The sequence below is a fragment of the Salmo salar genome, chromosome ssa10, assembly GCF_905237065.1.
Source record: "Salmo salar chromosome ssa10, Ssal_v3.1, whole genome shotgun sequence".
Taxonomy (NCBI): domain Eukaryota; kingdom Metazoa; phylum Chordata; class Actinopteri; order Salmoniformes; family Salmonidae; genus Salmo; species Salmo salar.
The window spans coordinates 80,069,610-80,083,258 of record NC_059451.1 but is presented as its reverse complement, the minus strand read 5'-3'; the positions used below and the strand labels follow the sequence as shown (position 1 = coordinate 80,083,258).

General features: G+C 41.7%; 1 protein-coding gene across 2 annotated transcripts in view; it reads left to right on the top strand.

The window, feature by feature from the left end:
• Positions 1–6,453: 6,453 nt before the first annotated feature.
• LOC106560992 (protein Wnt-7b) overlaps positions 6,454–13,649 on the top strand; it is a 35,436-nt gene continuing 28,240 nt past the window's right edge. The window contains exon 1 of one of the 2 annotated variants that reach the window (XM_014124504.2): positions 6,454–7,131. In XM_014124504.2, the coding sequence (XP_013979979.1) occupies positions 7,055–7,131 (77 nt within the window). In that variant the 5' untranslated portion in view covers positions 6,454–7,054. Of the gene's footprint in view, positions 7,132–9,004; positions 9,601–13,649 lie in introns of those variants that run through there. The other variant, XM_014124503.2, reaches the window with a different exon arrangement.

Sequence of the window (13,649 nt, the reverse complement as noted above, 5' to 3'; positions counted from 1 at the left end):
CCCAGAGATAACATGAAGTGTCGTTTTGTTAGATAAAGTCCTTTTTCATATCCTAAAAAGGTCCATATAGCATGCACGATCGATTTTGTATTTCCACTAGTTCAATTTGCAAAGAAAGGAATCTGTGAAAATCTAACCCTAAACGTTGTTTCAACCTGTCAAATCCCGTTCGTATTTATTCCTCAGAGATCCTAGAACGTAACCAGACTTCACTATATCATTAGGAGTGTAGTATACCCTATAGGACACCAAATTTGGTAAATCAAAGTCCAAGTATACAGATCTGATGATATTGTTGCAGAAAAAATGTATGTCTCCTTCACAATTTGCCCAAATGTACCTGAGTGACTTCACACTAAATGTCATGTAGTTTGCTGATACTTCCAGTTATCTGTCTGAAACTTTGCACATACACTGCTGACATCTTGTGGACACCATCGGAATTACAACCAGAGTGATGGCTAGATATGGGACCTTTCTGTTGCATTTCAAATATGGTGGTAGAAAAGAAAATGCAGTTTTTTTCTTTGTATTTTCTTCTACCAGATCTATTGTGTTATATTCTCCTACATTCACATTTCCACAAACTTCAAAGTGTTTCTGTTCAAATGGTACCAAGAATATGCATATATCCCTGCTTCAGGGCCTGAGCTACAGGCAGTTAGATTTGGGTATGTCATTTTAGGCGACATTTTTTAAAAAGGGGGCTATCCCTACTGGCTACAGGCTACAGGCTCACGTTAACGTTGAACTCGCAATCTTTCTTATCGAATCCGCAGGACATAAAACAATAGAGAGGTAAGATGGATTTTGAGACATGACATAATTTACTATATGCTTTTAAATTCTAAATTCCTGTTCTTTTTCAAAGATTTAGAACAAAAAGAGGCGTATCTCTGTAAAAAATGTACGGAGCACTGATTGCATTCCAAGCTTTTATTTTCACAGTCTTTTACATTTAATTCAGCTCCTGTCATGCTAATTTAGCTTTCTGCGACCCACAGACTACAAAATGTTTAAAAAAATATATACAGTACCAGTCAAAAGTTTGGACACCTACTCATTCAATGGTTTTTCTTTATTTTTACTATTTTCTACATTGTAGAATAATAGTGAAGACATCAAAACTATGAAATAACTCATATGGAATAATTTAGGAACCAAAAAACTGTTAAACAAATCAACATCTATTTTATATTTGAGATTCTTCAAAGTGGCCATCCATTGCCTTGGTGACAGCCTTGCACACTCTTGGTATTCTCTCAACCAGCTTCAACTGGAATGATTTTCCAACAAACTTGAAGGAGTTCCCACATATGCTGAGCACTTGTTGGCTGCTTTTCATTCACTCTGCGGTCCAACTCATCCCAAACCATCTCAATTGGGTTGAGGTCGGGTGATTGTCAAGGCCAGGTCTCCATCCCTCTCCTTCTTGGTCAAATAACCTTTAGACAGCCTGGAGGTGTGTTGGGTCATTGTCCTGTTGAAAATCAAATGATTGTCCTACTAAGCTCAAAGCAGATGGGATGGCATATCGCTGCAGAATGCTGTGATAGTCATGCTGGTTAAGTGTGCATTGAATTCTAAAGAAATCACAGTGTCACCAGCAAACGACCCCCACACCATCACACCTCCTCCTCCATGTTTCACAGTAGGAACCACACATGGAGCTATCATCCGTTCAGCTACTCTGCATCTCAGAAAGACATGGCGGATGGAACCAAAAATCTCAAATTTGGACTCATCAGACCAAAGGACAGATTTCCACTGGTCTGATGTCCATTGCTCGTGTTTCTTGGCCCAAGCAAGTCTCTTCTTCTTATTGGTGTCCTTTAGTAGTGGTTTCTTTGCAGAAGTTCGACCATGAAGGCCTGATTCACGCAGTCTCCTCAGAACAGTTGATGTTGAGATGTGTCTGTTACTTGAACTCTGTTAGGTGCAATCTGAGGTGCAGTTAATTGCCACTTTCTGAGGCTGCTAACTTTAATGAACTTATCCTCTGCAGCAGAGGTAACTCTGGGTCTTCCTTTACTGTGGCAGTCCTCATGAGAACCAGTTCCATCGTAGCACTTGATGGCTTACGCGACTACACAAACTATCAAAGTTCTTGAAATGTTCCGCATTGACTGACCTTCATGTCTTAAAGTAATGATGGACTGTCGTTTCCCTTTGCTTATTTGAGCTTTTTTTTGCCATAAAATGGACTTGGTCTTTACCAAATAGGGCTATCTTCTGTATACCACCCCTTCCTTGTCAAGTGATTGGTTCAAACGCATTAAGAAGGAACTGTATATTATGAGACACCTGCACCGCTATGTCAACAGAGCTTGGTGCTTATTATCGGATGTATTAGGTTATGTTAATGACAGGGGCGCAACTTTGGTTTTCAAAGCGGTGGGGACATAATATATATTTTTTTTTATCCAGTCGGATAAACACTCCAAACAGCCTACCCGACCGCTCGGAGGCATCCGCATGGTCCTAAAGCACACAGTTGCCTCGTTTTGTATCACATTTCAATGATAAAACTGGGGGGGACAAAAATGCAATGTCCCCCCCCCGTCCCCAGTGAAAGTTGCGCCCCTGGTTAATGATATGTTAGCGATAGACCCCACTGAATGAAGTGAAATGTCATAACCAAAGCAGTGGAGGCTGCTGAGGGGAGGACGGCTCATAATAATGGCTGGAATGGAGTCAATGGAATGGTATCAACCACATGGAAACCACGTCTTTGATGTTTTTGAAATCATTCCTTTGACTCCATTCCAGCCATTACTATGAACCGTCCTCCCCTCAGCAGCCTCCACTGGTGGACATCCTATACAGAGTCATCACTCTACATATGAGGCCTTTAGATAAATCATGGGAGCATTCTGTTGTACTGAGTTGAGAAATCTCTGGTCACTCACCTCAGAAGAGAAACTCTTGATGTGACCTGACCAGGAAGAACAAGTGTTTTCTCCTAATCAGGTCATTGTTTCTCGAAAAACTTCTGAACCTATTCAACACACAGCGCACCATGATCAGGACAGAGTAGTAGCAGCCCATCCTAATATCATCTCAGACAGAGAGAGCTCCTCTCCAGTTTGAAACCAAACACTTTTTTCCCTCTAAGCCACCAGACCATTTTTGTGTATGTGCTCTTGAAAAAAGGGCTTTGGCTTTGAGTCCCAGACTGTCAGATCTGGGTAAATCGATCCGGGTCTCTCTGCACTGTCTCTGAGATCGGCTGATCAGAAAAACACACTTGAAAGGTTGGCAAGGGGCCTCTGTGAGAAGTGAGCCATATTTAAAATAGCAACATCGCAGATTAGCGTTTGAAGGTTTAACATGAGCAAAAACACCGCTGACTTTAGATTTTTTTATTAATCTTTATCCAAGCACTCGATGTGGCATTCGGCTCTGGCACGCAACGGTGAACCTCAGAAAACCTGCTTTCCATCGAGAGGGCATGATGGAGCATTTCAGCTTGCACTAATCAGCCAGTGGAGCTAGCCGGGCCGCATGTGGACACAGTCTGGCATATCTACACACACCCAGTCAGGCCCCTTCCTCTCAGGACCCAAAATATAAGTGGGCATGTTGGGGAATTAATCAGGCCGCACTCCACTCCACACCCTCATACGGGCATCCACAGCTGTGCCCGACCAGAAAAGGAGGAGTTCAATCACATCTATCTGGTCAGGAGGAGTGGAGGACCTGTTGGGGCAGTTGTTGACATTTGACCATTGAATTGTGAAAATACCTCACTGTGTGATGTACGAGGTGATGTTGTCTGCCAAGGTCATCCAGGTCAGGCACTCTCTCGCCCATTCTGTCTCTGTCCCTTTCTAGCTCTGTCTCCCTCTCTTTCTCTCTCTTTCCCTCTCTCGCCCATTCTGTCTCTGTCCCTTTCTAACCCTGTCGCCCTCTCTTTCTCTCTCTTTCCCTCTCTCTCCTCTCTCCGATGTGACCCATATCCTGGTCTCAGTCTCTTCTCTCTCAGGCAGACCATGGGCTGGGGCCCCCTTTCAGGGATAGGAAGCCCCCTTTCATCCAGACCTTCTCCGTGCCAAACGAAATCTTCCCTGGGCTAATTGAGGGAAGTGTTAAAATCTGGAGGCAGACAGAGTGTGGAGCGGATGGAGCCCGGGCCATCAGGGAGCAGCATAATAGCCCGGTTGGTTCCCCCTCCTGCCTGTGTCTGCCTGGGGCCTTGTGTAGATGTGGCGGACCCAGCCCCAGACGCCGCTCCATGGTTTGGCATGCTGCTGCATTCATCCATTTCAGTGCATTGCTGCAGCCGCTTTCCAGCTGACAGGGCTCCCACACAAACATATGGATGCCCGGTGGGTTTTCTTATTTAGTTGTCGGTCAAGAGTACTTAATAATATTCAAGAAGACAGTACGACATATCATCTGACGTCTGCCAAAATACAGACCGAGATTTTTTTTTCACTTTCCTTCTACCCTCCTGCAGTTTTAAAAGATCGTAAATTTAAAGAAGCAGATACAATTGTGCAATCGTCAAACTTGTTTTGCTTCACATTGGAAAGCAACGCTGGCTAGAGGAGCAAACTGTAGAGATATCAGAACCTTTCACGGGACAGCCTTTGGAATTTAGAAACACAATATAATTGGGCCAAAACGGTCCATACAATTTAGTGTATTACATGTGCAACACAATGTTGGTGATTGGGTCAAATAGTGACTCTATCTACAGGTAAGAGGAAGTGGTCAAAAAGACAAAACAAAACCAAATAGGTCCAGGAGTTTTCCTGATTACGTAGTTGAGACCCAAGGTTTTGTGGTCAGGAAAAACTCCTGACCCTACATATGATATGCACTGTAAATATGTAACTCATTTGAACATCATCAATATCTAAATGTTCTTGACTGTCTGCAACTGTCTTTGACTGTCTTAATGAATTATCACATGAACTACAATCACATGAATGTCACCACAGTTTTCCCTTTTAAACCACTCGGTGCATTGTGTTATGTGGCGCATATGACGTGGCTAGATTGATGAGTACTCCCGGTCCCATATACTCTTTGTGTGTGTGTGTGTGTGTGTGTGTGTGTGTGTGTGTGTGTGTGTGTGTGTGTGTGTGTGTGTGTGTGTGCGTGCGTGCGTGCGTGCGTGCGTGCGTGCGTGCGTGCGTGCGTGTGACATGTCTGCAATGACTGTGGCGGGTGACAAATTGTGTCCCTGCTGGTCTTTGATGATCGGGCTTAATAAAAAAAAATCGCTCCTTTGAACATTTTAATTGAACTAAACAGGACCATCCCCACCCAGCCTTTACCAAGAGTTACATTTGAAGAGAGAGAAATAAGTCCATCTTTTACAGGAATACATCAAATACGTGTCTTTTTATGTCACCCTGGGTCTTTATGTTGACATTCATTATTTCAGAAATCCATCTGGAATTTGGATGGGCATGTTTTGAAGAAAAAGGCCCGGAAACCACAAAGCAGGGATGTCTTGAAACAAAGGTTTCTGTGGTTTGTCTGTTTCTTGTGGTCAACAACAACTCTCAGAACCAAATACATGGGTCTGATGTCTGTAATTTTAGTTTATGCTGTAATTATTATTCCAGTTTAGACGATTTCATGCGTATAGTTTTGTTCTAATATGGTATATCACTTACGGTTTATGTGTTGTTTTAACAAAGTGTATTATATAATCAAAAATCGTATAGAATCTTGAATAACGAATTACATTTCTTTGCAAGACCATTCAAATGCAGCAATATAAAAAAACATAAATTAACAGGACCATATTTAAATTCATTTGCATATTGCATATTTATGGTGATTTACACTTTCTAAAGATTACACAAGTGCACATCATGTTCAAATATAAGTGCAGGAACTTAGCCAAACTGTCGGCATACAAAAGCACACTCACTCACGTCATACAGGCCTCTATAGTAACACGGAAGACACCTCCCTCTAACAGTACGACAACAGTTGTCTCCTGTAGCCACCAGGGGGAGTATTATACACCAAAAGAGCACCACAGGGGACAGACACTCAAGAAGCATCAAGATTGTGCGCATCATGAAATGATGGTCCCCCTGTGCAAAGTCAACTGCCTATTTTTACATGTTGTTTTAAAACGCATTTGTCATAGTAGGAAATTCTGTCGCCTATTTGTTGAAAACGAACCCTATGATTTGATGTAATAAATGATAAGAAATGCATTTCCTTAATGAGCTTTAAATATTGTCTATAGATTAATTCATAACAGGTGGCAAACAAGTAGAATTTGTGATCGGTTATGCTATACATATGAAATGTCTCTAGAATTTTACTCAAGGTTCATATTGTAAGCTGGTGCATGGACTAATCGCTAGCATTATTTGTCTACTTGATGAGAGTAGTCTAGTATCTCCTGTTGTGCAATACCCATGGTTGCAACCTCAAATAGCCTATATAAGGAAGTTTCGGTGAGTTTCGCTGTATGTTACTGTAGCTGTACAACAACTACACGTGTTCAGCTCAACCCAGAAGCCCGTCCCAATCCTTGCATATCCATACCAGCTCAAAGGAGGAGGCGTGGATAGGGCTTTTGTTACCTGCATTAGAATACCTGCAGCTACATGGAAAGAATTTAAGATGTCGTCAAAGGAGAGGAACTGCAACCGATGTGTTACGGCCTCAATACAGACGAGAGGAGGACAAGGAGGACATTGCACCGGGTGTAAATGTACCTGGCGCACGCAAGAACAAGTGAGAATACATAACTTGTCCTACTTTGATACAAAGGACGAAATATAAGAATGGTTCACTGGAGAACTCATCTTACTCCTCGACCCATCGCTCTCTCATAAGTGTTTTGTTGTCGAACTCTTTTAACGACCACGTTTTGGATCACCATCACTCTCTGTCTCACCTGTTACCCGTTGACTATGGATTTTAAACGGAGAAAGATTTCAAAGGAGTTTAGATTTGACATTTTGGAAAAGAGAAGTTATATCTGCATCTGGAAAGGTTAGATACTGAAGTGTTGCCAATGTGAACGCAAGAATGACCACTTCATTCTAGTGAATGGCCCGTCCCAGAAGCGGTTATGATCATGCACAGACCCCTCCGAAGGTGGAATTTGTACGTCTTCTTGTGCTTTGGCATCATCTACTTAAGGCTTGGGTAAGTGTAAATGTAATACTTATATCAACTGCTTATATGTTTATGTTACTTTCTTGTCTGTATTATTATTGTTGTTTTAAATATAACCTGCAACATACTGAGCCTCGTGGGTAATCTGAATGCTCAGCCACATGTATTTTCTGAATGCCCATATAAATGCAGTGTTCTTCTGCGGGCGGCAGACGCAACTGCCCTTTTGACCTCACTAACTTTTACAAAACAATTTCAAAATCTCAGTGTGATGATAGCCTAATCCACCCATGTCAGTGTTGAAATGAACCTGACACCCATAGCCATCAAGGACAACGGTTGGATGTGCGTAAAAGCTGTGTACATGTTGTTGTTGTTGTTGTTGCGGTTGGCCAAATAGTAGATGAATTCATATTCAGTCTCGGTTGTGGTTAATCTGCTCAGAGTCTTGTTGGTTTGTCGCTCTATAGATCGTTTGACCCCTCAGCCGGGCTCTGGCTCACTGCTGCATACCTTCATTAATAGAGGCAGCCTGGCTGAGTTGTATTTCCACATTCCACAGCCCAGATGGAGTTTTTACTTGTTTTGCAATAGCTCATCTTGATGTATAAAAAAAACGGAGGAATTATATATGCTGTGTGTGTGCAAAAAGAAAAACGGATAACATGAGTAATACACCTTTTTGGACTTTATTCTATTCCTACCCAGGGTATTGTTCATGTCTATTTGCATAAATACAAACGATATTACACAAACGGTTAGATACTTTTGATTACCTGTCTCTGTTGTAGGTCTGTATTGTCTGCAGGGTAGCCTACCCCGATGGTTTGGACTGAATTGATATGAGTAAAAAATATAATACACCCAGTAAAAAAAAAACGTTTTTATATAACGTTAGGATATTTCAACAAGAGTCATACCTTGGACAACTCTATGTCCTGTTTTCTTTACTCCTACATTTTTTTCCAGGCTAGTGTTCCTCATCATCCAGAGCCAGTCAGGGTTATCTAAACAAAAACAACAGGTGTCATCTCCCAGCGCGTTCCATTGGTGGGAGCTCACCTTTCCTTCTCCTACACCAGCCTTAAGAGAAATAGGCCTAACGGGTAACCTCCACAGGTATTCATATCTTAACAGTTCAAATAGGGGGGGAAATCACACCAAGTGAAGCGTGACGAGATATCTCAGGTTTTTATCAAGCCAAACCAGTTAGCTCATTCCCGCGCTTACCCCCCCCCCCCCTTCTTTAGCCTGGGAAAATCTTTCGTGATACCCTCTTCACACACAATGACTGGAGTCTACAGGTGACGAGTGACATCACTTTGTGCTGAAGCGATGGTGCAGACAGAGCCTTTCACTCACCGGGTTCAACGCCAAGATCGCCCTGTAGATCCTGTGTTAAAACCGCAGGTTGATGTTTATTGTCATGACTCTTGTCACAGAAGCGAAACTGAGCGATTTCACCTTATATAGGCCAGCTGGAAAGTCAAAATGGTCGATATTGTAAAAATGAATGAAAACTTAAATGAACTTTTTGGTCTTAATTTAAGGATAGGTTTAGACATTAGGTTTAGCAGTGTGGTTAAGGTTAGGGTTAGGTTTAAAAACTGATTGTATGACTTTGTGGCTATGCCAGCTAGTGACCTACCTCCCTGCAGTGCTGCCTCCAGAACAAGATGAAAAACGCTAACCTGCTTCAAAACCAGCAGTAGCCTCCTCTTTGATTGATAGGATAAAGTCATTATCATTTATATGTTGTTACGTATTAGGCTATTCACAACGTTTTAACTTTTTTAAAGGATTGGATAAAATGTGTGCAAGACCAATTGCTTTATGCACATTACGCACATCGTTTTTTTTTTGTTGCCTGATGATGTGTTAGTGTGAAGCAGTAGGCCTGAAGATGAAACAGTCAGTGAGTGCGCCAGTGTTTGTTTACTTTTGGGCCTGATTTGATGAATGAAAGGCAGCCCTGTCCAGGGGAGCAGCGGATCACTGGCACCCTATTGTCCTGCCGTGGCGCAGAAGTGGGCGGATAGCAGTGTCTCTCTCTGCCCAATGGCAGCCACGACACTCATGAGTGTGGAGAAAAGCACTTTTCTGCCATCCAAAATCCCTAAAACCATCATCATTCCGTCTCGGGAACCACACTCTGTAACAGCCTCTACCGCTGAGAGATGACAGAGCCAATCTCCGCGCCCGCTGCACACTCACGGCCCTGGGACTGGGAGCTAGGAGCTGCATAGCACCGCCACTCAAGCGAGCACCACAGACGCATCGCACCAACCCGGGTGTCAGCTCTTTGATTTTTGAGCAAAGGGGAACTAAAACGCGCGACATCAAGGATTTAAAGAGGACTCTATCCCACTATTTTTTTCTCACTCCACCAGAAAGCGGCCATTTGTTCAATGTCATCATGATCATCTTCTCGTCGCGCAGTGTACTACTGTCAGTCTACTATCCACAGATCTTCCTCATACTTACGAGTGGGAGCTACCTGTAAGTTGACTCAATCACCCGACCCCTTAGTTGCCTTACTGGTGTGATTTTGTGTGTTTGGGAGACATACTAAGAATGAATTTCATTTTCGATTATATGTACTCTGCTTTATAGTTGTTATTGTTAAATCTTTCTCCGAAATATTACCGCAGGTTGTTGGTTACGGTAGCCCATGTTGATGATGGATGTTTGCTTCACAGTGCACATGCTAGTCTAATCCAAACGGTTTTAATATAAAATATAGCCTACAACATGCTTGACTAGAACTAGTAATTTAAGACAACTAGGCTATAGCAAAATGGAGATAGAAAGCGATTTCGATATGTTATTTTTGTGCACTTGGGTGTGTATTTTACGCACCGACTTTGATGTATTACTTTGTATTTCCCCACATTCGATGATGTTCTAGACGTTACCGTTTAAAATGACTAAAGGATACTCGAAATACATTCATTATCAATGCGTATGCTTCAGGTAGGTAGGGCATCCCTCCGGTCCACGTGGGAAACAACGGATGAAGTCGATGTTAATTACCTGACGTCTTATTTTATGGGCAGGTCGTTCGATGAGGTGACATACTACATTATTTAAAAAAAAAAAGTTAGGACCCAAATCCTCTTTTACGACATTGTAATGACGGTTGGACACGGTTTCATTTGGCCACAGAGTGGCAGAGATGTTCAAGACAATTGAATGAAGAGTGAACATTATTTCATTATTTCCCCTTTATGAATAGCTTTTACGCATGCGGTGGATGATTACCTGTCACAATTTGTGGATAGGGATTATGCTTTATGCATTACATCACCATAGTCTCATGCAGATTTACCAAGTTACAATTTAAAGCCACATCTGGAAAAGTAGCTGTAAAACATCGGTCTATGACACGCACATGATTGACACGGGTCATAATTGTATCATTGAATTAAAAGAACGAGTTGCTCACGCAGGAGAACGTTTATTTTTTTCCTTCAAAAATAATTACCGAACCATACGTTGTATCCATCCCCGTGCTGGAGACCCCAAACTTAATGTTAAAATAGATGTGGTTTATGGTTGCAGTTAAAAGTGGCTGTGATCTATCTTTAGTAGCCTATTCGTTTGCACATTATAAACTACATATATCATTTTGTTTTCATAATTTAAACATGCTTTATTACAGTACAGTGCCGCAAATGAAATACTTTTTTAGGGATGAGGATGATTTTAAAGTGGAATAAGAAACACGGAGGAATGTGATCCCCATCCTCCAAAGTGTTCCTTCCTCTCTCATTACATGTGCAGCTAAATGCGTGTTAATCTAACAGTGAAATTCGGTGAACTACATGGGTGGCAAATGACTCATCCTCAGACAGAGGTATTAGTCAGAACACGCCGTCATTCCATGAAGAAATATGCAAATGTTAGCTGAATCACACCTTTAAAGTTGTGATTATTGCACCACCTCACCAAATATGATCAGTATAAGGTTTTTAAAATGAGGAACTTTAGAAATAGGTTTTCGATTTCCATTTAAACCTTAATAACATCAAAGTGGAATAAGACATTTCGAATGAAAACAAGCTGCACTGTTAATTTGTTTAACTTGCCCACAGATTTGCTATAACCTACATATATAACACAAATACATACAAGGGTGTTAGACTGGACAGTCAAGATTTAAAAGCTTTTGACTACAGAAAGATTTGTTTTGACTTAAAGTAAATATTATGAATTGATATCATATCTTTAGCTTAGACAAATCTTGTAGATTTGTTTTGTTTTCACAGTTGCTATTTCATCAAATTTGGCCAAGAAGCAATTCTGACAAATCTCACCAAATAAATCCACTCGAATTCCCTGCCTCATGAGACAATTGTGACTGAGATATTTCTCAGTGAAACATACCTGTGAGCTTAATGCTGTGTCACATCAAAGGCATTCGACTGATGGAATAGGTGTGTGTGTGTGTGTGTGTGTGTGTGTGTGTGTGTGTGTGTGTGTAGAACCACGCATCCCTCCCCTTTACAACACCCTGTCATCGAACCCACCACCTTATAATGTAAGGTTTGGGGGAAGGTTATTTTGCTTTGGTGGCCCGCGTGCACTATAATATACTGTGGGAATCCCTGGATTTACTATTGTTAACATCGCTACATACTGTAGCCTATAGCATATGGAGAATAATTGTTTGTAGCTATCGTAGATGATATAGCTGTATTATATATATATATATAAATGTGTGTGTATATAATGTGCATTATACTTGTATTAATATACAGCATGGTTACCAATTTACATATTTTGCTTGTGATCTGTGTTTTCTCCCTTTGTATCTGTCTATTGGAGTGCTAGTTGTTCCCGAACTGACACTGTGCACACAGAGTCGCCACTAAGCAAACATAATCGCATTTGTGCACTTTGATGCTGCAGGGATTTAACAGCTTAACTGAGGAATGCTCTGTTTTTTTGCATTGTCTGATGCTTTCGCAAGCCCATGTTAGACAGTGATGCTGGGAATTGGCAGGTGAACATGGCCAGGATATTGTGATCCAGGAGAGTAGTAGCAACATCATCATGTCCTAGTTACCGTTTTAACAGACAGTGAGCTGCACGGTGACTTGTTGCTGACCGAGAAGATACCGAGAGGTGTTACGGTTATTGCTGTTGTTATAGGATATTTAGGATCTATGCATGTGATGTAGTCCTAGAGCATCTGTGTACATTCCTAGAGCATCAGTTACAGTGCACCTGACCTCATGAATAGTAGCATCATACAGTATATGAACCACACATTTAAACCACATACTCCATGGGGGTTGTTTTACGATAGAGAAGGTTGTTGGAGCATTTTGATTGTTTTGTTCAGTAGACGTCAAGGAACCAGAGGGTTTGAGAGGTATTAAAGAGTTACTTTAGAGCTTTGTGCTTCACTAATTCTTTGCTTTATATCTCAATTTCAGTTTTGAACTGATATAAATGAAAAATATACCGTATTTTCAATTACATTTGAGAGCGTTCTAACGGCATTTGCCAGACTTGGATTGATTATACACCTAATTCTCAATGCCTGGTGATGGTGATTATGTCATGTTTGCAAAGGTCAAAGCATTGGTGAGCCTAATTTATCATATCATTTTGGATATGGAAAGGGGAGAGGTCTACGCTGCTCATGGTGGGATGTCTGAATCGTCTCCCTTGAACCACTGAAATCCTTTGCAGTTCCTTTTTGAATTCACTGGACTCAAATGTTTGCATTTTTAAGCATTTTAACAACGTTTGCAAGGATGGAAAGAACTGACACTCGCTCACATTACATCCATAGTACATTCTCCTCTAGTGCAGATGAAGTACCAAACAGTGTGAATAAGAAAAAGCTCTGTTTTGCCCAAAGATACATGTACATGTTGCAGTTATAGTTTCATTTGAACATGTCATGTGGTTTTGCATTCAAGGTTTATTTTTTGGTCTGGAGACAGCTAATCTAGTAAAAGGCATAAGCTTTAACCAGCACGAAGAAGAAAAACACATAGAAAATGTCTGCACTCACTACTGTAAGTCGCTCTGGATAAGAGTGTCTGCTAAAGGACTCAAATGTAAATGTGAGCTGACGCACAAGCCAAAATGTTTTACAGAGGTGTTGACTAACGGAGAATAAACCATTGAAAGAACGAAAGAACGAAAGATAGAAAGACAGCTAATCAACAGAAGAGGAACATGTTGGGTCAACGTTCACTCTTTTTGTTCTTTGAGTCATAAGGGCAGTATGGTTTTGTTCCATAATCCTTTTGAAGGGTAATCCACAAATGCAGTCGACCTCTTTCTCTCCCTCTCTTCTCTCCCTCTCTTCTGTCTCTCTCCCCCTCTCTCTCCTCTCTCCCTCTCCCTCTCTTCCCTCTCTCTCTCCCTCTCTTCTCTCCCCCTCTCTCTGACCCCCCCCCCCCCCTTTCTCCGCCCCTCTCTCTCCTCCTCTGTCATTTTTTTTTTGCTGACACACAACTTGCCTGCATCAGCCTGCCCTGCTTGCGGTAAAGCCCTCGGAGGCCCTACGTCATACATCAAAGCTGGCA